This window comes from Nothobranchius furzeri, chromosome 9, assembly GCF_043380555.1.
Source record: "Nothobranchius furzeri strain GRZ-AD chromosome 9, NfurGRZ-RIMD1, whole genome shotgun sequence".
Classification (NCBI taxonomy): Eukaryota; Metazoa; Chordata; class Actinopteri; order Cyprinodontiformes; family Nothobranchiidae; genus Nothobranchius; species Nothobranchius furzeri.
The window spans coordinates 26,588,059-26,611,701 of NC_091749.1; the positions used below are offsets into that span (position 1 = coordinate 26,588,059).

General features: G+C 46.0%; 1 protein-coding gene across 1 annotated transcript; it reads right to left on the reverse strand.

Moving 5' to 3' along the window:
• On the reverse strand, window positions 1-8,940 carry dnaja2a (DnaJ heat shock protein family (Hsp40) member A2a). The gene is made up of 9 exons (XM_015953942.3): window positions 8,766-8,940; window positions 7,785-7,844; window positions 6,565-6,794; window positions 6,402-6,482; window positions 6,169-6,302; window positions 5,877-6,073; window positions 1,566-1,710; window positions 1,328-1,455; window positions 1-964 (listed from the first exon to the last, which is right to left on the reverse strand). The coding sequence occupies exons 1-9, from the start codon at window positions 8,841-8,843 to the stop codon at window positions 773-775; spliced, it is 1,245 nt and encodes a 414-aa protein (XP_015809428.1). The 5' UTR covers window positions 8,844-8,940; the 3' UTR covers window positions 1-772.
• Between the last annotated feature and the right edge of the window lie 14,703 nt (window positions 8,941-23,643).

A 23,643-nucleotide genomic window follows, 5' to 3' on the forward strand; every position in this document is an offset into this window, starting at 1 on the left:
CATGGTAATAACAATTTACTCAACAACTTTATAGACTTTTTATGTGTTGCTTTACTTTGTGTTTGATAAGTGCAAGAACCAAAGCTTTGTACATGCACATGGTCTCCGCACGGACACAGACTATAATTAGTTTTGTCACTTAACCTTTTCCTCTTTTTTTTAAATAACAGCTCCAAATACTATCAGCTGAAGAAGCTCACCAAAAACCACTTTAATGAAAAACAAAACCTCCGCTTGATTTAAAATGTAAAAGAAGAACAAGTAAAATCCTATTAAGGAAAACAAAGGTGTAAAAATCAGAAACAAGTCCTACAAACGGTGCCGAGTGGAACTCAGGAAAGGACGACAGACAGAATCTTCATCACATCGTTCAGTTGTTTCTGTACGCTAGCTTTTAAATTAATGTAAATACTATGAAAACAAAAATCACAATGCAAGTCACACTCAGCAATCTTTCTGTTCTGAAGCTCCATTAGATGAGAGGAATGGATTTAGACAGGGAAAGGGAGGAGGGGCCTGAATGATAGATCTGCAATACTTTAGATTATGTGTTAAGGGTCTAAATCTGAACAAGGTGCACCGCGAGAATCCGACTGCCCCTGCAAAAGTTCTTCAGACACAAATAAGAAAAGTGCACTCAAGATGATAATAGTAACAATGTCAGGCACATGAGTCTATCGGATGTACTGGATCTGTCTTCAGCCTAAACTTATTCACAGGTTGAATGGTAGTGTGTGTGTGCGTGTGTGTGTGTAAGAAAGAAAGGGAGAGACTACTGGTGGGCACATTGCACGCCTGTTCCGTGGTGGCTGCTCTCGTCATCGGAGCTGTCGTGGTACGCCTCTCGGCGGCCACCTGATGATGATGAGCTCTGGCTGGCATCGTAGTCCTGCAGGTCGACCTCCTCCGTGTCTCCGCTGATGATGGGCGGCTCTGACCTGGAGGGAAGCATGTCCTCCAGCTCCTGCACAGGACATGATTAATACCGTTTAGTCAACAGGAAGCCTGAACTGGTGTTTCTCATGGCTCAGTCTCCAGCGAGTGCAGTTAGTGGATACTTCAACAATTTAAAAGTCCACGTGGATCAAATATCTAATCCTGCGAACGTTGTTCTGCTCTCACTGTTGGTCGACGACCGATTGTGAAATCTAAAACATCAGTCACTTGCTTAGAAACCAGAATGGGTGAATTGCCTTTAAATCACACTAAGGGAGACTAAACTAAACCTAGTCCATTTATTTCTAGGCAGATCAGGTCTTTTCTACCATGAGTGGTTCCCACAAATACAAAACCGAACACAGGTAACCGATGGAGTAAGTTGTCTTACCGTAAGTTTCTCTGGGCTGATCCAGTTGTGATCAGGGAACTGGACATCGAACTTGATGAACAGATCTCCCTTCTCAAAGGGGTTCCTGTACTGCGGCATGCCTTCTCCTCGCACCACTCTGACAGAGCCTGGAACAAACGGGAGTTTGGTTAAAACTCACCCGGATCATGATGATGATACACAGTCTGACCACCAGGTCTTCCATTTAAAGATGAAATGCAGGAAAAGGTTTGTTAACCTGGTTCAATAACTTTTCCAGCAGGATACTTGACAACAATCTGTCTCCCATCTAAGTGCTTCAGCATAAACTGGAAGCCGCACAGCGCCTCCGCCAGGCCAATCTTATGGTTCATGAACAGGTCGTTGTTATCGCGTCTGAATGTCTGAAAAATGTAAACGGAGAGAAGAACAAGTCAATGACATGGCCTCCTGGTGAGTGAAGATGCTCCATAAGCAGTTATGGCATTGCAACAGTTTTAAGTGATAATCATCGTGTAAATAACAACTCGGTACTCTTTAGGGCTGTAGCGAAGCCTCGACGATGTCGACGGCTCGATTCTAAAAATTTGTCGACGTCAGATCCGGAAGTCGACGCACCGCGCCCACTTGTTGCATCCCCAGGAGTTTGTAAATAGAGGAGGAATCTGCCTGTTTTTCCTCTAGTTCGCCCTCTTCTCCGCCTTCACTAACATCTCCGCCAAATACAGAAGACCCAGAACAATGTCCATCCGCTACTAGATTATTTTCCTGTTTTGCCCACCTTCGTCTCCCGGCAACGGACAACAACTTCCGGGGTCAGATGTGCTGCTCTGTCTCTACCGCAGATGTGGAAAATCACCGGGAGCGTTTCTCCCTTCATAAAGGAGCTTCTTTCAGACATGAGGAGAGCTGTTTTGGTGGTAGCAGTCTCTCCTCCGTGCTGGTCTGTTTGCTGCTGGGTGTTTTTGGTTTATTTAAACTTGGTAACTTGAACTTAACGTTGGTAAAGCTACTGTTAGCATCTTCGCTAACAGCTTCTTGCGTTGGGATAAGCTGTTTCGTTTTGGTTTAGAGTTCATCTTTTTTGTGGTGCAGATCTCCCTTTTATTACATTTAGAGTGTTGTGGGTTTTCGGTATAGTTTAAGATATCACCTTGAGTTTGGTTTAACTGCCCAGTTTAGAGTTTGGACTTTTGGAGATTCTTATTTTGGTCCAGAACCCTGTAATCTTTGCCCAGTGGGACATCCCTACTTATTTGTACTTTTGTTTTAATTCCCCACAGGCAGAATTAGTTTTATTATCCCCAACCTGTAGATGGAAAGATTTATGCATTTTTGTTGTTGTAAATAAACCTGATCATCATTTTAACTTTTAAATCCCGTTATTGTCCCTTCCTTTCTGCACACGAGCCAAACTCCCCAGGAAGAGTCGTAACACCACTCGTCTCACGCACATAAGTGACCAAAACAAAGCAGCATGGAGACACTCCATCTTCAACCACCTCTCAGGCAGCAGCCTGCACTCCCAAGTTATGCACGTCACCAGAACATAACCAACCAACACAATAAAAGCAGTGTTATACAAAATGGAAGGCCTGTAGTGTTTATTCTCTTACAGTACCAATTATTCAATTTTTTGGAGGAATTTATTAGATTTTCTGGTTTTTGTTAATTGTGCAATAGAAAAATAATCATTAGATTAATTTTCTAAATAGTCATTAGAATAGTCGACTATTCGATAAAATAATCGTCAGAATAATCGTTTACCCCCAGCCCTAGTACTCTTCTATGATGCAGAATCGTTAATGCCCGCATCTCATGCATTGATTCTTTTCCTCAGCTCCATCTATCCTACACCTCCCAGTCGGCCATCGGGAGTGGGGTTGGGGGGTGCACGCGGGGTTTGGGGGCCACAAAGAGAGGGCTCGCGGGCCGGACGTGGCCCACGGGCCGCCATTTGCGGACCACTGCCCTATGGACTCATTCCACAGTTTGAGAAATGTAAGTTAGATGACCTGGAGGAAGCTGCATATTAATCCTAGCTGCTTGTAGACACGACTAACGCCGGGGACACACCGGCCGCGGAAGCGCCGAGAAGCGAATCGCTCACGAAATTCGGCCGCTGCTCGCCACTCCTCAGTTCAGACGCGCCCCAGTTGAGGCGCGCCTCGACTCAGCTGTAGTGTTTCTTTTAAACACTTGAGCCCTTTTCAGACAGACATTCTGGAACATTTGCGGACAATTCAATCCGGTTTTTAACCGGAACTGTGTTTTCAGACACACCACTTTTGTACCGGAACTTGTCCTTTCAGCTGCGTTCACACAGCAGGGAAAAGTTCCAGATGTCTGACGGCAGCGGGGGGTGGTGGGGGGAGAGAGAATCGGACTCATGTTAAGAAGAAGAAGAATAAAATATCATTTCTATAGCGCCTCTCAAGATAAAAATCACGAGGCGCTTAAGCATAATTCTGCTCACACGAAGACGCATAGGAGACCTGGATGATGAAGCTCAATGGTTAAAGGAATCACTGAAGCGGTGTGAAACACTCCGTCGCGCGTCTAGGCGGTACCGTAGGAGGCGAGCTGCCGTGGTTCGCCGCATGCTACAGCAGCGGGCTATCTAGGTGCGCCCAGCGTCCTCCCGGTCCCCTCCTCCTCCCCCTCCCTCTTGTCCGGAACTTTACCTCACCAGTCTAAAAGCAGTCACCCTGTCCGTAACAAGTCCGGACCTGTTACTAGGGGCTTCGTCCGGATAAATTCCGGAACACGTTATCCGGATGTTTGTATTCAGACAGAAAGGTCTTACGGACAGAGTCCGGAACATTTCCGTTTTTCATGGCCTGTCTGAAGGGGGCTTTGGTGTCCTCCATTGCCTTTTCTCAGCTCTTTTCCTCTACGTTTGAGTGTTTGTGCGCGTGTGTGTGTGTGTGTGTGTGTGTGTGTGTGAACCTATGGTATGAGTTGTTTCTGCCAGTTGAATCTCTTGGAACCCGCTCCAATTCTGCAGCTGTATCCTAGCAGTTTCTTCCGACATGGGTACGTAAATAATCATGTTTTTCGGGGGTCGTACAGCTCCTTGTGTTTCTCAACTTCCATAATTAATTTAAAGTCATCCACCTTAACTGCTTGCCTCAGACTTTCTGCCTCTCTGACCCGTTTGCTCCGGTGAAAAGACACCCAAAACCACACACCCCTTCACGTGGTCACACACGCACACAAGTTCGATGTGTGTGTGTGTGTGGTTTTTCTGCAGTGTCTGATTACGAACACATTTGACTATTGCGGAATTTTATTTTGAAATGCTTTATTTTGTTAAATTTACCGGCCTGCCTCTTATGTCTAGGTTTGACTTCCTGCCAGAATTGAAGCGATTCACCCGCGGCTCGCGAAAAAAATAGAGCCGACGCCGAAATGATCGCTGCACGGCGCGGGCTGGAGCGCCGGCGCGAGGCGATTCGCGGCGCTTCGGCGGCCCATGTGGTCTATAGAATAGCTTAACAAGGGCACCGAATGAAGGCGGTCCCATTTTCGCTGCGCTTCCGCGGCCGGTGTGTCCCCAGCGTAATGCTGAACGATTCGATCTTGATGCAAGCTGCCCCAGTCCTGACCAACACCGGCAAGCGGTTTCCCAAACATCTGTAGGGTTCTCTCATTCCTTTAGCAGCTTTTTGAAGACTAGTGTAAAATCATCGCTCCTGCTGAATGTCCAACCAGTCCCATCTGATCATTCCCACCTCCACCCACAGCAGTTGTTTTTTTTAAAGATTGTGTGTTAAAAAAAACAACACAACTTGATTAAGGTGCCACTTCTGGCAGACATCCCTCCCTACAATGAGATCAACAAGCAGAGGAAGCATCATGACTCGTAGAGTAGGAACAACTCCACGCAGAAGCTCTGGGTCCAGTGGGGCGGTGTCTTTAGAAGCTGATGTGCAGCAGGCCCATATATGATCCGCATTAAATACTCAATACTGCAGTCATTCTGACCGTATTTCTGTAAATAGCCAGAGGGCTTGTGCAGGAGTCTCCAAACGCAGCAGTGCTGACAGCAGAACATGGACTGTGTATGATGGTTTGAAGTAGGGCTGGACGATATAGAAAAAAATATATAGATAAAAGAAATCATATTGGTCGATATTGATAATTATTGAAAAAACTATATATATATATTAAAAAAAAACTGTCAAAAAGATATTTTAAGTACGACCCTGGCCTCTTTATAAGATTCCTTAATTAACTATTTTCTAACTCAGACAAAAACTGACTTAAATTTAATATTTTATAATACTCCTCTGCCTCTTCTTGCCGTCTTGTTTAAGCCACGTGGTGTCTGTCTGGGGTTGAGAGGGGAGGGCTTGGTGACGGCGCGTGCCTGGACCTGTGTTGTTGGTTGGTTGGGACTGCGAGTCTAGTATTAAGCTACCTGAAAAGTTGAGGTCTGCAGGATCACGAGCTCTTCCCTCAATGGGACATAAATTATCTCCTAGGTGTTGGAGGTTTGATTAGAAGTAGCTTTGCTTAGCAGAGGCCGAGCTAAAGTGTCTGCAGCCAGAACGGTTTAGTCACTTACCTCATGCTCTTTAGACTGAAGGACAAGGACTATGTCCCCGGGCTCCACGCCTGGTGCCTGGTCAGCTTCTCCCCCAAAGGTTATTTTCTGGCCATGCCTCATGCCTTTATCCACATGCACTTCCAGGATTTTTACCTCCTTCACTACTTTCTTGCCTTCACACTTTTTACAACGGTCCTTTTCACTGATAACTTCACCTGTTGTGGGTTAAACACAGAAAACAGCTTTGTTTTGGTTCAGGTACGAACCCCGCAACACACCAAGGCACCCGAAAAATCAATTAAATGTTTACCTTCTCCATTACAATCAGTACAAACAGACTGCATCTGTTGGACCATCCCCGGGGCCAGCTGCCTGATCATGACACGCATTCCACGCCCCCGACATGTGGTACATTTCTGCACTGCGCCCGTCTTGCCTCCCTGTCTGCATTTATACACATGGATAAATAAGCAGGTGAAATAAATAAATACACACACACACACACACACACACACAATGCAGAAGAAATCTACAGTAACATACCCATTACATCCACTACATAGTACGTTCTTGCTAAGTTGTAGTTTTGTTGTTTTGCCGTTGTACAGGTCCTCTAGGGACACCCTGAAGGAAAGAAGAGACATTTAGAGCCTGCTGCTACTCTAGAGTAAAACACTTCATTTGAAATTAAAGCCATTGTACTTACTTGAGTGGATGGACCATGTCCTCGCCTCGTCTTCGTCCCCCATTCCTCGAGCGGTTCCCCTGCCCACCCATGAAGCCAAAGAGCCCACCACCAAAGATGTGGGAGAAGATGTCTTCCATCCCAGGACCACCCCCTCCTCCTTCCCGCAAGCCTTGTTCTCCATAGCGATCATAAAGTTCCTTCTTTTCAGGGTTGGTCAGCACCTCATAGGCAAAGCTGATTTCTTTGAACTGGAGGTTTGAGAGAAAACAAAGTATAAACAATGTGCAAACAAATAAAACGGACCATTACTAGGCTGACAAACAGCTCCGAGAAGACTTTTTTTTATGATTCATGAAACAGAAAATCAACCACCTGTAGCTGATGGATAGTTTTATTATGTATTATTATTGTTTTATTATCAGTTAAACTGAGATTTCTACCAGCTGTGCTGAGTTTTTCACACAATGTCCCATCAAAACTGTGGGAACAAATAGGAACACCAAACTTGGGTTTGAAAGAAGCCTGACAATGTAACCAAAATACTAAAGTTTACATTAACCACTACGCTTACGTCAGACTGTGTTTAAAGCTATAAAATGAATGTATTCTACTTATATGGGCTTTAAACCGCAGATTATCTTAAGTATTAATGTTCCAATTTGATCATAACTATTTTTATTAACTCACAGTTCTCAGTATAAGAAATACAATGTACAATACTTGGAAACTCAAACCTTTTACAGTCAAGACTACAGCAGGAAAAAGCAAAATACAAAAAAAAAACTCTGTATTGTTTCTGATAATTCAACTGAACACTTGTTGTATTTTGTCCAGATTTGCAGAGAAGCTTGTTAAAACTGTTAATAATAACGTTACGATTCACCCCTTTGCCTTTCTGCTCAAGTATTTAATAAACATCATACTTATTTATTCAGACATGTTAAAATACACTCATAAAACAAGAAATTATGAGTTTCTCGGACTTCTGAAACATTGCTCTTGTTATGACCAATGGAATAGTGTTTTTCTTGTCAGACTGTTTTTATCTTTCACTTTAAAACAACTCTGAGCAGAAAAAGCATCAGACAATGGATCAAATCCAACTTCTTTATAAGAGGTACAGAGAGTAAAGCCATAAGTCTGAGTGAACAGCATAACATATAAACCTTATTTGATTTTTGCTTCATTACACACACCACAAACAGATAAATACAAATAAACTGTCACTTAGGTCTTACCTTATCTCCTGCATTTGGATTTTTGTCAGGGTGGTATTCTTTTGCCAATTTACGGTATGCCTAGAGAAACAAAGAAAAAGCATCATTATTTATTTATTCCAACAGTAAATATCTTTAACTGCGTTGAGTCGCAGTGTTCACCGGAACTTCCGGTTTCACCTATAGGAAGACAACCCTCTGTTTACGCAATCGCACGGAAATTTCATTGTTTCAGCCGGCAAAACTCTCCCGCTGCAGGCCCAGAGAGCTGAAAACAACCCTAGCGATCAATCCTGAATCTAACACATGAACATTTTGTGCTTAGCTAAAATGGACAAAAACGTGTAATTTCACTGTTGAAAGGTAATGAAAATAGCTAACAGTTAAGAAGGAAAACAGCCTTTCATAGATCAGCGGGTGAGTTTGGGGGCAATTTAGATAATTTCATAACCATAGAAAACATCAGATCAATACTATTCAACGGAAACGGTCTTCGTCATAATCAAGCTAACTAGCTAAGCCGGGAAACGTAATTAGACATCAAGTGAACTCCACAGGCTGAAACAATTTTCAGACGTTACAAAGCTCTCGGGAAGACTACAAGAAAACACGTCTGAGTGCCAATAATCGATGTCAGGTTACAATAATTAGAAAAATCCTCAAAGTAATCTACCCCACTGTGCTATGTAGTGACTCAACGTGAGCTAAAGCTAACGCGAGGCCAATGACCATCGTAGAATAAAGTACTAAGCTTCTGTTTACCAACATTAACATTTAATCTGACGACTACAAAGTCCTAAACCACACAACGAGCGTTTATCTAATATTAAAGAAGCCACGATAGTTATAGGTGAAGTCCGCATAAACATCCAGGCCATTTAACTTGCTAACAAACTAGCCTTTTTCCAAGCTAACAGAGCTTAGCAGCACATTTCCTGGTTGGAAACATTTTTCAAACTCTGTTCTAATGTGGTGAAATTCATCTGCTTTCCGTCCGATTACCTTCTTCAATTCGTTTTCAGTTGCGGACGGAGACACTCCGAGAATGTCGTATAGTCTCGTATCGGCTACATTGGCCATGGTGTTGCTGTGAATGTCGCTTCGAGACAGAGCAGGACGGACAAAGAGAAGGAGCCCGAAGCCGGTGGAAGATGTTCGTTTCTGCTACAGTTTCCGGTGTTACGCCTAAATATGTTCCCCGCCGAATAACGTTTCCGCGTCGTCATTCCGGTTTTGCGATTTATCTTCGTGAGTAAAATTACAGTTAAAGTACAATTGACTGATTATTCTCTGAAATATATATCACGATATTTTTTAACCTCAAATAGTTTATATTTGACCCAGATGGCTTAAATTCTAGAAAAGCATAACAGCGTTTTCAGATGAAAACATATTTTAGCATAACACCATTTATGCGTTCTTGATCGGTGCTGCCCCCTATAGGCTTGTATAATAGCCATTTTGGTCCAGGGCTCCACTGCCCCCTCGCTGGCACTGTGAGGAATGTTTATGCTGCATGAGAACCATACACAGCCAAAAATGTTTAGATGTGTGACTACGTATTAAATCTACAAATACGACATCATTTATTTCAAATATATTTACTCCATCACTTTGCAATTTATATGCAGGGCTGCCAACTTTGGCAAAAGTGAGATTTTCTTAAGTTTATTCTTTCTGTGTGCGTCTATGGGGGGGGGGGGGGGGCATTAGTCATCCAAAAGGGTTCAAATGAAGACGACTGGACGTCTTTGGTTTCTTGAAGACGCTTCGTTTCTCATCCAAGGAGCTTTGTCAATTCCAACTGGAATATAGGAGAGTCAAGTTTATAAGCTGTAGCTGTCTATTAGGTGTGGCTAGAGGACACGCTGGCAGAGAATAAAGTGATATTAAGGCAGATTAAATTTGTTTAGGCAAAATGGATACTGTAATAACAGTTTGCAATGTACAACAATGTTAATTATTATGATATTTAAAAAAACAACAAATAAATTAGTAAAATGTGGAAAAAAAACTATTTAAAGAGCAAGTCACCCCCAAATCAGCTTTTTTTCCTGAAAAACTATATAACTGCGTGTCTAATCGTGCTGCAGACACGTGCAGTCAATAGTTTTGCCCTAGTGCATTTTAGTTCAAATTTAAATTTTCTGCCTAAAACTGTCAGTGTTGTACCGTTGTCAGGTAAAAACTCTGCACTGCAGTTGAATTTAAATCTGCCATTGCTATTGGCTAAGAGGTACCCTAGAATTTTAGCTGGTACGATATGATGTCACAATGTCGTTTTGAGCCTGTGTGTGTGTATTTGTTAGCGGCTCCGCCCTCTCGGTCTGCTAGGCAACAGCATTTGTTGCATTTGCTGCTCTTCTCCCAATGTCCCACTTCCATGGGGAGTACCGCAGGGCTCCATCCTGGGTCCTCTCCTCTTTTCAATTTACATGCTACCACTTGGTAAGATTTTAGCAAGTCTCGGAGTTAATTACGACTTTTATGCAGATGATTGCCAGATCTACCTTCAAATCAACCAACAGCACTCATTTTCTCTTATGTCAGAATGCCTTTCCCAGGTCAGATCCTGGCTTTCTCAAAACTGCCTACGGTTAAATGACAGCAAATCAGATGCCATACTTTTTAGCCCCACTAACATGAATGATGCTTTAGATGTCTCAACTCTCCCACTCAATCACAAATCATGTGCCACTAGCCTAGGTGTGAAACTGGACTCTGACCTTTCAATGTCTTCACAAGTCAACGCTACTGTCAAGTTCTGCTTTTTCCAACCGCCTCATCACTCGTCTTAAGTCAATCCTCAGACGCCTGGATCTTGAGTCAGTCATTCATGCTTTCATTACTTCACGTCTGGATTACGCAAATTCTGTCCTCATTGGGATTGATGCTTCAGCCCTAAGCAAACTGCAGAAGGTTCAAAATGCCGCAGCCAGATTTTTAACCAACACCGACAGACGCATGCACATCCTACCCATCCTTGCACATTTACACTGGCTCCCAGTCAAATTTAGGATTAACTTCAAGGTCTTGTTATATGTTTACAAGGCTTTGTACTGCCCATCCCCATCCTATCTGACGGACCTGCTGGCCCCGTATGTTCCCACCTGTGCCCTTCGGTCAGCAGATCATCTGCAGCTTGTTGTTCCGAAGGTTCGGTACAAATCACGGGGGGAGCGTGCCTTCTCTTATGCAGCCCCAAAACTCTGGAACTCTCTGCCCCTCCGTGTGTGTCTGACTCCCTCTATTAGCAGTTTCAGGTCAGCCCTGAAAACGCACTTCATTAGTATCGCCTTCCCTCCTTGACACTTTTCATGAAAATCTAGCACGAGATTTGATTTTTTAATTCCGTTTTTATGATTCAGTTGCACACTTTTGGCACCTCGCACCATCTGGTAGCTTATTTGGTTTTATTTGTGCCATTTCAAATAATTTTATCATTCGTCGCATTATTTTATTTTTTATAGTGCTGTTAACTGTGTTCTCCTATTTAATTGTTTTTAGTAGGAATTTTTATCTCCGACTATTTATGCTTTGTTCTTGTGTATTTTGCCTGTTCTTATTGTGTTTCTTGTTCAAGCTTGTGGCTTTTTTAATGTACAGCACTTTGGTTAAGTGCCATGCTATTTTGAAATGGTGCTTTATAAGTAAATGTGGTATGGTATGGTATTTTCCAAACAGGAAGTGGGAGTGGAGTAATACTCTGGTAGGGGGTGACTTGCTCTTTGATTTTACCTACTTAAAGTTTACATTGATTTTTACTGCAGAACAGTTATGTTATTATATGCCATTTAAATATTAGGCTTATAGCATACAGATAGTCAATTCTTATAGAAAAATATTTTGCCAACATGTTATTCAGGGTTAAATACTGTCTGTATTTATGTTGGACTGCTCTAACATAATTATTATATATGTGTTATATGTGTGTGTGTGTTTTATTGAACTTCATTTGTTATTTTAATTATTTTTTATTTCATGAAATTTGATGTATCTTCAATTTTACCCTGTAAACGTTTGTTTTTTCTTGCACCAAGTACCATAGCAAACTCCTAATGTTGTGATTCTCGCACATATGGCAATAGAGCCCTTCTGATTCTGATAGTTATAATATACTGCATATAATCTAAAGTTTTCATTTATCTGATTAAACAAGTTTATCAAATTAAATCAGCGGATGTGATTTATTTACTGAGTTTTCAGTAGCTTTTTTACCAAATTGTTTTAATTAGCATTTGTTTCATATTTCATTTAAATGAGTAGTTTATACAGTCATTGTGAGTTCAAAATGCAATAATGATTTTTCTGTTTTTTGTAAATAGAGTGTCTGTATCAATGTCTCTGTGAGTTTATCAGATGTAGTTTCTTACTTTTTTGGTCTTTGAACTAATAACTAACAGTTTTATATATGACATGTTTGATTAGAAGCTATATGTTTATGATGGTGAGATTTTGTTACAAAATAAATAAATTTTATATTTCCAAAAATAACATAATTTTAAGAGTAAACCCCCTCTAAATCTATCATGGATTTAGTTTTACCCTGATTTGTTGAGTTTTAGTAGTTAAGTAGTTTTTATGAGGGAGGACATTCTGGCTTTCCCATTATTTAGACAAACTACAACGTTAATGCAAATTTAAAACCTGTAGTAATTTTTAAGTGCCATATTTTATTTTGAAGGAACTTATAGGAAGTGCTGATGAGAAATGTCTTGTTTAGCTTTAGGAACAATGCCTGTAGTAACAGCATTTGTCCACCAGAAGACGGAAAAATCCTTCAATTTGAAAGTTTCCTCCCTTTCCGGTCGTGCTCAAGGGTCCCCGAAAGAACAACAAAAGGAGTGCTAGTCAACGGGGCTAACATGCTTTCTAATCCGCTTTGCCTTACGCCCTGAATCACCCATATGTTGTACTTCAATTTAAATGAAAATTAATGATGGGTGTTTCAACCAAGCCAGTCACGTACTTTTTTGATTTATCACTTTGTTCATAATTAGCATGACTCAGACGTCGGTATTTTGCATATATGACATCACCACATAATCTCCTCTCCTCTAGCGTAGCTGCTGCTTACCACATGGCCAGATATATGGTGGTTCTATTTCGTATGGCTCTGCCCTTTAAGCCTCGCCTATTGGGAGTTAGTTCCCGACAATGACCAATGACTGAAGAGCTTTAATATACACCCGCCTATCAGGTGGGCCCTGGTCCCATAAATAGGTATGAGGACCAAGGATCGTCTCCTTTTAGTTCTTCAACTAGACCTGACAGCAACTGAGCTATCTTCACCCATCTCTCTACAACCATGATGAGCGAAGCAATCCGACTGTGCCAGTCCTGCAACACGGCATACATTATGCCTGGTGACCTCCATGCCAGATGTGACATCTGCCTCTGGCCTAGACACGCCGGCCTTGCCCTTACACTCCAGGCAGCCCGCCACTTCTGCCAGCTCCTGCCGGCAGCCGAGAAACTCCGGCGCGTGGATTATTTCACCGCCATCTCCGAGGGCTCTGAGGGCGGGTTTGCGGCACCCAACACCGTCCCACTGGAGGAGGCCATGGACTTTTTTGACACCGGTCTGGAACCAGCTGGACCCGTGCTAGCAAGCTGCTCTGACACAGAGCAGCTTAGTTGCGCGGGATCCTCACACTTGTCCTCGGAGGCTGTGGACCTTCAGGCTCCCGAACGGGACCCGAACCCACACCTCCAGGTCACCCATACACCGCTCCCTCCCATCCGAGCTTTGCTCCAGGAGCTGCCCTCCATCATCTCGGCAGTGGCGAGCTTCAAAGGACTAACGGTTCCCGCCCCTGCTAAGTCGGACGACTTGGTGGGCAGGTTTGGCGCGAAACCGACTCGCTGCCCTGACCCAGTGTTCTCGCAGTTCCCAGCATCCATGGAGTACTGGAACGGCTCCAGAGCTGAGCCCACCCGGCTCAGGGCTCCTGTGTCCTCCTACATGTCTATCACTAAGGTAGAGAACCTCACCGAGCATGGCTTCCCGGTGGTTCCGCCCTCGGAGGCTGACTTGGCTTCCCTGCTCGGACCCAAGGTTAAAATGATGGGCAGGCGAGCGGTTCCCGCTTCCAGGAACGACCAGCAGCTGGCACGGTTTGCTGACCGTTCCCACCAGTGCGCTGCGCAGATCGGCGCGGCCTCGAACAATGTGGCGCTACTCGTCTACGGCATCTCCAAGGTGGCTGAGACGTGTGACCTGCCTGAGGGACCCAAGGACCTCATCTGCAAGTCGGCTGATGCCATTTTGAACTTGTGTGCCGCCAACCTGGTCTGTGCAGCTCGCATCTGCACCTGGCAGACCCTCATCCACTGGCTCCTGTGGCTCGGAGCTCTTTCCTCCATCCTGGAGTAGCTCCACAAAGAGATGCTGGAGGGCCCAATCAGCTCGGATGTGCTGTTTGGGTCCAACTTCAGAGATGCTGTCGAGAGGGCTCAGAGGTCGACTGACCTCTCCGCCACTGTGCGCTGCCTGGTCCGACCCCAGCCCGGTCACCAGCATCGTGCCTCACCCATAACCTGGGAAGACCACCGGGGTGCAAAGAGACGCAACACTTCCCGATCCAGTTCCAGACCAATGCAGACCGCTTGCCCCTACCTGGACTTGGCAGCCTCAGGACAGTCGCAAGAAGAATCCAAGGAAATGACTCCTTGGGGGAAATGTGTGTGTTTTTGATTGTGACAATTTGTGTTTCGAAATAAAACATGTAAATCACTTAAAGAGCAACATCCTGTCACAACCTTGTACAGACAGTTCGAACGTACCGTCTGCTGTTCTCTCACACGTTTCCCACACCAAGCACAACCTCTCCCCTCACACACCTGTCACGGGCTAGGGTAGAGTCGCTACCAATCCCCTCCGCACCGGCTTCTCGGCGCGAGAGCGGGGGCCAACCAGCGGTAAGGACTTCATCGTTACGCGGTGGCTCAGAGAGCTCAGCAAACGCGCGCTCTGGCTCCAAATGGCCCCTTCTCCCTGCTGTGACTGCTGCAAATTTGCACAATGACGATTTGCCGCATTCATTACAACCACCAAAACGGGCTGTCATCTATGATCACCGCCCATCTGCACGCACTTCAGAGCTTTTCCCACGCTCGCACACTGGGTTTCCTCCGCATGCGCCGGATGAGCGGCAGCACTCTCTGCCCTCGCTGGCACCGCACACACGGCCATGTCCATTTGTGAGGGAACCGACGTCGACTGAGACACAACTCCGCGACCGGCCCTTTCCCAGCCGGCCCCCCATGGGTAGCTCCCGATATTCCTTGTGGTCAAGCGACGGCGGTAGGGGCCCGGACCTGGATTTTGGACGTGTTGCAGGCCCAGGCGCTGTGCACGCACCCACTGTCAGAGCACGCCCACGACTGGAGCCGCGTGTGCCACATGACCAAGTGGATTTGGGACATACGGTAATTCACAGCGGCCACAGGCTGCAATTTCAGTCCCTCCCACCCCGTTCTCAGGGATTGTGGAGACAACACTGACATCAGCCTCTCACGCTGCCGCCCTCGAGGCGGTGTTGGGGGAACTCCTGTCGAAGGAGGCCATCTCCGAGGTTCCACCAGGGGAGGAGAACACAGGTTTCTACTCCCGTTATTTCCTGGTTCCGAAGAAAAATGGTGGCTCCAGACTGATTCTCGATCTGTCTCTGTTCAACACCTTCATAGCAGTGAAGCATTTACGCATGCTCACAATCAAACGTGGTTGGAGTACGTGCGCCCAGGCAATTGGTTTACGTCCATAGACCTGAGGGACGCATACTTCCACGTTCCGATTGTTCCGAAACACTGGAAATTCCTGCGCTTCTCAGTCAACGGGACTCAGTATCAGTACAACAGACTCCCGTTCGGATATTCCCTACCCCGCACACACCTTCTCCAAGTGCCTGTCGACGGCGCTGCAGCCGTTACGCACAGCGGGCTTGAGGATCCTGTTTTATTTAGATGACCTTCTCCTCCTGGCCAGTTCCCAGACGGAAGCGGAGTCGCAAACGAGGATGCTGGCACTGCATCTGATCACTCTGGGCTTCTCCATAAACTGGGAGAAGAGCTCCGTTATTTCGTCCCAGTCCATTGTGTTCCTGGGCGTGGCCCTGGACTCCGGCTCCATGACAGCCCGTCTCTCCCAGGAGAGAACGACGGACTTGATTGCCCTAACCCACCGTGTGCGACCACAGCGCACAGTCACGGCGCTGTCGGTAATGAGACTTCTGGGCATGATGGCGTCGGCCCACGTTGTGGTGCCGCTCGGTTTATTACACATGAGGCACATTCAACGCTGGTTCAATCCCCTCAAGGTGGACCCCATATGCCACAAAAATACATGATACTTGTCCCCACTTCGGTGAAGGGAGACCTACAGCATTGGTCAAACCCCAACACCCTGCAGCAGGGGGTTCCTCTTGGGCAAGTGACGTCACACGTGTCTGTGTTCACGGATGCATCCCTGTCGGGGTGGGGGGGCACGAGCTTATCCCATTCTGTGGGCGATCAGGGATAATGCACCCCCCGGTCCAGGGCCAGCACCCGTGGGTTTGGGTGCTGTATGGTCTCATCTGGAAGCATGGGGCTTAACTTCCAATGTGGTTCGAACCATTCAATCTTCTCGCACCCCCTCCACTGTAGCTTCTTATTCTGCGAAGTGGGATGCTTTTCAGCGTTGGTGCCAGGACCGACAGGTCGACCCGCTGTCATGTCCCTTGGCCAGCATGTTGTCATTTTTACAGATGTTGATGGACAAGGGCCTGGCCTTCAGCACTGTTAAATCCTATGCGGCTGCTGTTTCTTCTTGCACCAAGGGTTCGGGGATAGGTCTGTTTTCAGCCACCCCCTTACCAAGCAGTTTCTGAATGGAGTGAGACGCCTCAGACCGGTGCAGCGCTCACTAGTCCCACAGTGGGATTTGGGAGTGGTCTTACGCGGCCTCGCGTTGGCCCCGTTTGAACCACTGGATCAGACTTCTCTGAGATTTTTGTCTCTTAAAACAGCCCTCTTGTTGGCTCTTACGTCTTTTAAGAGGGTGAGTGACCTGGCTGCCCTTTCTGTGGCCCCATCCTGCCTAAGGATCCGGGATGACGGGGGTTCGGCTGTGTTGTGTCCCAACCCAGCATTCACTCCTAAGAGCCTTAATAGCTCCTTTAAGTCCAGATCCATCACATTGGAGGGATTCTTTCCCCTCCTCATAGCTCGGAGAAACAAGCGGCTACTCATTTGTTACGCCCGATACGGGCTCTCAAATGTTTTGTTTCCTGCACCGCTGCCCTTCGTCGCACAGATCTATTACGTCCCCGGCTCTCTAGGAGAGATGAGGAGGGGAGTAATAAAAGTAGTGTGTGGGGTAAATAATAAACAGAGTGCTGTGTCGCTTAAAAACAAGAATTTTATTACAAAACGAGTGGTGTATTTACAAAGAATCTTAAAAACAATACTATATACAAAACAAAGGGAGCTTTATCAAAAAGGAGAAACAAAAAGGCCTGACTCGAGCTGAGCTGAACCGGAGCGAGAGTTCAGGATGTAGCGTGTTTGTAAACCCAAGCGCGGAGTGACTGACGCCGGGCAGGTTGACACGCGGTTTGTTCCAGGAGTCAAACCGTATAATGACTGGAGAGCACGGCAGCTCCAAAAGGTAACAAGCTGACTTACTTTGAGTCGGCAGGGTGAGTAGCACGGGCTGATCTGGTCAGAACGGGCTGAATGATCGGGTTGGATCTGGTCGGAACTCGGAGCACAGTTCGGTTAGAACGATGACTGAGTGGTTTGGCGTTGAGCTGTACTTCCTTATGTAGATGTGGCGGGTGACGTGGGCCAGAAGGCTGGTGCTGGGAATGCTGGGTAGTGGAGTTCGGTTGGTCTGAGTGAGTGTGGGGTCCTCCCCCGGAGGATGCCGAGGGTTGTGAAGGAGGCAGCGTGACAAAATCCTAGATTATCCAAATCCAAATTTCTAGTGAGAGCAAACCGAAGACTAGCGAATGATCCAAGTTGTACCCAAAAGCGAACGAACCGAGGAGAAGAGAATAGTGTAAACTGTTCCCAGTCTACACTACCCTTGGACCTTCTCATTGACTGAGGACAGGAGCACAGTTTTTAACAGCTGCTCCCTGATTACTGATGCCAAACAGCTGGGGCACCAGGAGACAGGCGAGGCAAAGGCCACTGAGGCCATCTTGTGGCCGAAAAGGGCCACGACATGTAACAGATCACTTGCTTGTGCACTTTAGGGAGAGCTCCCTTGGCCAGCCCCTGTCTTCACAGCGCCCTTCTCATTGGTGATGCCATCTCGCTCACATATGTCTCTTCAGGGTTGGATCCACCGGAAAAGCTGAAGGCTCACTCGATGAGAAACATATCGTCTTCTGTGGCACTCCAAGGAGCAATGTCTGTTTCTGACATCTGTTTAGCGGCTTCGTGGGCCTCACCCTGCTCCTTCGTGAGGTTCTACCTGAAAGACATGTCCAGCATCTCTGCTTCCAGCGCAGTGCTTGGTAATGTATCTGTTTGATTCTGTCTGCTGGTGTCATCGATTTGGCATGCGCCTCCCTTCTCAAACGTGCTGCTGCCATGGGCAGGGGTGTGTTAATGTGTTCCCCTTTTCCCCCGTTGTTATCACATGTTGCTATTAGCAGCTTATGTTTTCACCCGTTGCTCTGCGGGGTCAGCGAGATGTTATTGAGCCTTCCTCAATTAACCCTGCTGTTCTCCACCTATTGTTTTGGTGTTGATTTTTCTTCCCATTGTTCTCTGGCTCATTGCCAGGTGACCTCGGGATAACTCCACCCTCTCCCACACAGTCTTCCCTCACATCTGCTCATCTTATGCCCGCCGCAGCTGTGTTACCCCCAAATTCCACTACCTCCGCTCTGCTCCGGTCCGGTCCGCCCCCGCCTTCTGCAGCCGCTCGCTTCCGAACTCAATTTTTCCTGGTACCCGCTCTACAACGGCTCCGCTCCGGTACGGAGAACTGAGGTGGGCAAACAAGCATGCGCGGGATTTTCGAGAACTTGCGATACAGTCCGAGCAATAAACGCGGAAGTTAGATCCAAACACCCGTTGTGTGGGAGAAGCATCGAAATGAACTATTTAATCCGCCTATCATGTGTGTTGAGAGATCAGCAATGTTTGGGTCAACAAAGTGTGACTACTTTGATAGTAGAAACTGTATTTATGGCTTACTTTTGTGCATTTAAAGTTCAGCCGCCATTGATAGTTGTTAAACCTGTGCATATGAAACAAAAAACGCCTTTTGTTTATCGATTTATTGTGAAAAACGAAAGTTGTGCTTGCTCCTTTTCCTGTTGGGCAGTTGTGATTTCTGTCCATTTACTGCGGAGGTGCTCCGGCGTCCGGCGAAAATAGGATCGATTCTATTTTTGCCGGACACCGGAACAGAGGGCGGCGCATGGCGCCGCACTGCCGGAGCACGGCCGGAGCACGGCCGCAGTAGTGGAATTGCTCTGATTGACTAGAACGGGACCGATTTTGCTCCGGCGTTCGTGTCGGAGCGGAGCGGAGGTAGTGGAATTTGGGGGTTAAGCCTGGTTTATGCTTCTCCGTCAGCTCCGCAAAGGACAGACCCGCACGGATTGACGGAAGCGTTTTGCTCCTTTACTTCTCCGTCTCCTGGAGAGTGTTGCAAAGCAATTGCCCGGCAGGACAGCAGAGGGCGTAGCGCTGTTCTGTGGTATCCTGTCATGTATCGGTCCAAGATAGTGTGTTTATATTGTGTTTTTTGTGTATATAAGAGACTTTTTAACAGACATATTTGTCTCTCATTCTCCTCCACCTCTTCATGCGCTCCCCACCTCTAAACCCATGTTTCCTGTCATTTCCGTCCACAAATAAAATGCTTGCTGCGCATCTTTTCACTCCTCCAGTCACGGGAGAATTATACGTTCATATTTTTAGAGTTTTTTCACGAGGTATTCTTCAAGCTTCTCCGTGTCTGCCGCTAGTTATCCTCGGCTCTCTTTGCAATGGCGGCGCTGTAAACAACAGCGGCGTCCTGACCAATCACAAGCTTGCGTAATCCGTCTCGTTTGACGGATGTTTAAAAAAGTGGGCTTGACTCGGTACGTACTTGCGTGCCTGCCGGAGCCCTACGCAAGGACGGATAATGGCGTTGCGTGTCTCCGCACTGACACAGACGGAGAAGCATAAATCAGGCTTTAGGGTGTTGGGGGCGTTTTGTTACTTGTTGTTAACCAGTGGGTGTTTACTACATCATGCTCCGCCTTATAGGTGAGGCTTAAAGGGCGGAGCCATACGAAATAGAACGTTGGTTACCTTTGTAACCCCAGAGTCTATGAGTATGGCAGAACCCTTTAAGCATCTGGCCCACTGGTTCTGGGGTTCTTTGAACTTTTGGAGATGATCCTTGGTCCTCATACCTATTGTGATGGAAAAAAGACGGAAGCTGCCGGGCTCTGAGGGTGTGGTGATTGGAAACCGGCTGGTCCTCGTTACGGATAACGAGGCCGGGGAGGATAAAAGGGTGACAGGTCTACCAAGATGTGTGCGTGGTATACCTGTCATTGTGGCATTGGACTTTGGGGGGTGGGGTCGTTCGCAGTCGTTTAGGGCTGCCGGCGACGAAGACAGTTGAATAGGCGTACAGTGTTCCAGCGCTAGGAGGGAAGGCTTGTCGCCTTCTTTAGATAGCGAGGGCTGGGACTAGTGGATGCCAAGACCATGCCGATATCTGCCGCCATGGACTCTGGCAGTGGAACTTACGTTGTGGATTTACCCGCCGTCCTCGCTAGCTGCACCCCAGGGCGTTGGACGGCATTGGAAGCTCAGACCCCGGGGAGGGGGGTCACATCGTCTGGGACAGCTAAGTACCGCTGCTTGTTTTATTCATGCTGAACAGCTGGTTTTATCATAGGGGACTTTGGCCATAATGTTTTATTATTGATTGTGTAATAAAGTGTGTCTTTTTATAAGTCGTTGCCTACTGGTGGTGTTTTCGGTTTCTGACTGGAGGGCAAGATATTCTGCCCGTACGCCCACTGAAACTTACATTACACTATTTATAGGACCAGTGCCCACCTGATAGGCGGGTGTACATTAAAGCTCTTCAGTCATTGGTCGTTTTCGGGGACTAACTCCCAATAGGCGAGGTTTAAAGGGCTTCGCCATACTCATAGAATCTGGGGTTACAAAGGTAACCAATGTTCTTTCCTCTTGAAGGAAGAATTTGAAGTTCTCTGAACTAACAGCCATTTTCCCTCTGTTTTTCTTCATTTCTGGTTTGATGACATCACTTTGGTGATGCACATTTGTAGTCCTGGACACATTTTTCTACAAAATCTAAAATAACGTTTGGCCCCATTCAAAAATGAGTGATTTCTTAGCATCAGAATGCGTCTTTAAAATTCACGACATCATATCTGAAATCCACGGCACATAACAAGCGGAATTAGAAAATATCGTTTTTAGCCCCATTGACTTGCATTTATTTTGTCATTCTTCTGGGGACCCGTCGTCCGAAAGTAGATGGGCGTGACTTAGGCTCCTAGTTATCATGCTTCCATCCAGTTGATCTAAATAATACAGGAAATGTTTGCGCTCGTAAAGGCTGGTTTGCCACTGCACACAACCATTTTGTTTAACACTGTACATGTATTTAGTTGAATAGTTATAAACTGGTGGCCGGGTTCTGCCTTCGGGATAGGGTAAGGAACTCGGACATCCGGGAGGGACTCGGAGTAGAGCCACTGCTCCTCCGCATCGAAAGGAGCCAGTTGAGGTGGTTCATGCATCTGGTCAAGATGCCTCCTGGATGCTTCCCTTGGGATGTGTTTTGGGCATGTCTTGCCGGCAGGAGGCCCCCGGGTCAACCCAGGACTACATGGATGGAGGAAATACATCTCTAAGTTGGCCAGGGAATGCCTGGGTGTCCCAACTGAGGAGCTGGCCGTAGATGTGGCCGGGAAGAGGATTGCTTGGGATGGTGCCCCTGTGACCTGGACCCGGATAAACAGAGGAAGGTGAGGTGAGTGAAAAAACAAAAACCAAAGACTGCTAACCCTGTTACTAATGCTAAAACACTGTAGCATTTTATTAAAAATAATTTACAAGAAGTGTCTCTACCAACTATTGTAACTGTATATTAAAATAACATTCGCAAGCACACTTAAAAAAATTAGAAATGTTTTCTTTCAGCTTCATTGAGATAAGGAGGTAAAATATTCTCTGAATAGTTAACCAAACCAGAGGCTATTTCTAGATTTTTGCCACTGGAGAGCATCAATTCCTCCTTCTCGCTCATAAGATCAGTTAAAAGCTGAACTTGAAGAGATGTAGCTAGGAGAGTGTGCACAGTAGCGCGACTCATTGTGTAGCTCAGCGTGGCAAATTGAGGATGTGGCGTGAGAGTGTGTGAAGACAGTCAAATGCGTGGGTCTCACACTCACTGAGTGAGAGTTGTTCACCCTGTATATGATAATTTTAGTATGAGAATATCTCATTATCATTAAGGATAAGAAAGGGAAGCAAGATGCAAGTTTTGGATTTAAAATAAATTTCCTGAAGCTGGAATTCTCTCCAGCTGAGCCTGAGATCAGTGGACTCAGTGGTCTCCTTTAAAAAGCATCACTTGTTCAGGCTGACTTTAGAGTGACCTCCTGATCATCCTTGTCTTCCTCACTGGCTCTTTTCAAATGAGTGTTCCTGTCATTTCTGTATTTTTGTGCTCTCATGTATACTTTACTCACTTTTATCTTAATTTTTCTTCCACGTGTTAATTCTGAACGTTATAATTTTTACTATTCTTGTGATTTTTTTTTATCCTGAGGGGTGTTATAGAAACATCTCTTCTTCTTCCTTTGATGGATAAAATCACCAATGACGTGTTTCCTCAGGTGATCTTTATAGGAATCTGAAACGTAAGAAGAGAAGAAGAAATCTGTAAGGAAGCACGTACCTTTTCCCACCTCTGTGATAGTTTGCCTGCTGATGGCGCTACAGCACTACTGCAGATATATATGTTCAAAGTAACTCGCGTTTGCAATAAAAAGACAAACAGGACCAGCTTTAGACACACTATTATGGAACTTCCTGATTACATAACCTGACCAGCAGAAGGATGAGTGGGAAGCTGTGAAATAGTGTTGGTGATAATTTGTTTTTGAACGGTTTACAAGGAAAAGCTGCTGCTCATTAATATCTCTAATCTGAGCATCAAGCAAGGTTATTATCATGCATTTATACAACACTGAGACCGCTGACTCTCAGAGGAACAAATCACCAGAGTTAAACACACAAGGCCGTGTTTGAAGGTCACATGTTTCCAAAGGGTCCTGCAATGGACTGGCTCTCTGTCCAGGGTGTACCCCGCCTGGTTGCCCATTGACCGCTGGAGATAGGCACCAGCCCCCCCGCGACCCTGCATGAACAAAGCGGGTTCAGATGATAGATGGATGGATGTTTCCAAAGGAAGCCCCGAGCTTTGGTTGGAGACAAATGCATGATGACAGCACGGGGAAGGGTGAGGGGGATGTGTGCATGGAAGAGAGACAAAGGGGGAAAGCGCTGCAAGGATTCATTCACGTGTGACAGTCAACAGGATCTGAGCTATCTTAATTTATTTTCTTCATAAGTGGAACTAAAATTTGTCTGCCTTGAATCCTGCGCATTCAAGCAGGCTCATGCAATTCAGTGAATAAATTATCCCCGAAGCACCTTTGCATGTTAATATGTAGCACAGCAGAAGACTGTGTGTGCCCTTCTTCCTGTCACCGCGTGGGTCCTACCTTGACCAGACACCTCCAGCGTGTCGGTTTTATGCTGCAGCAAACGGAAAAGACTCACTCAAGGATGTGAGTAAGCACTTTTTTAATTAAACAGACTGAAATTATACAAC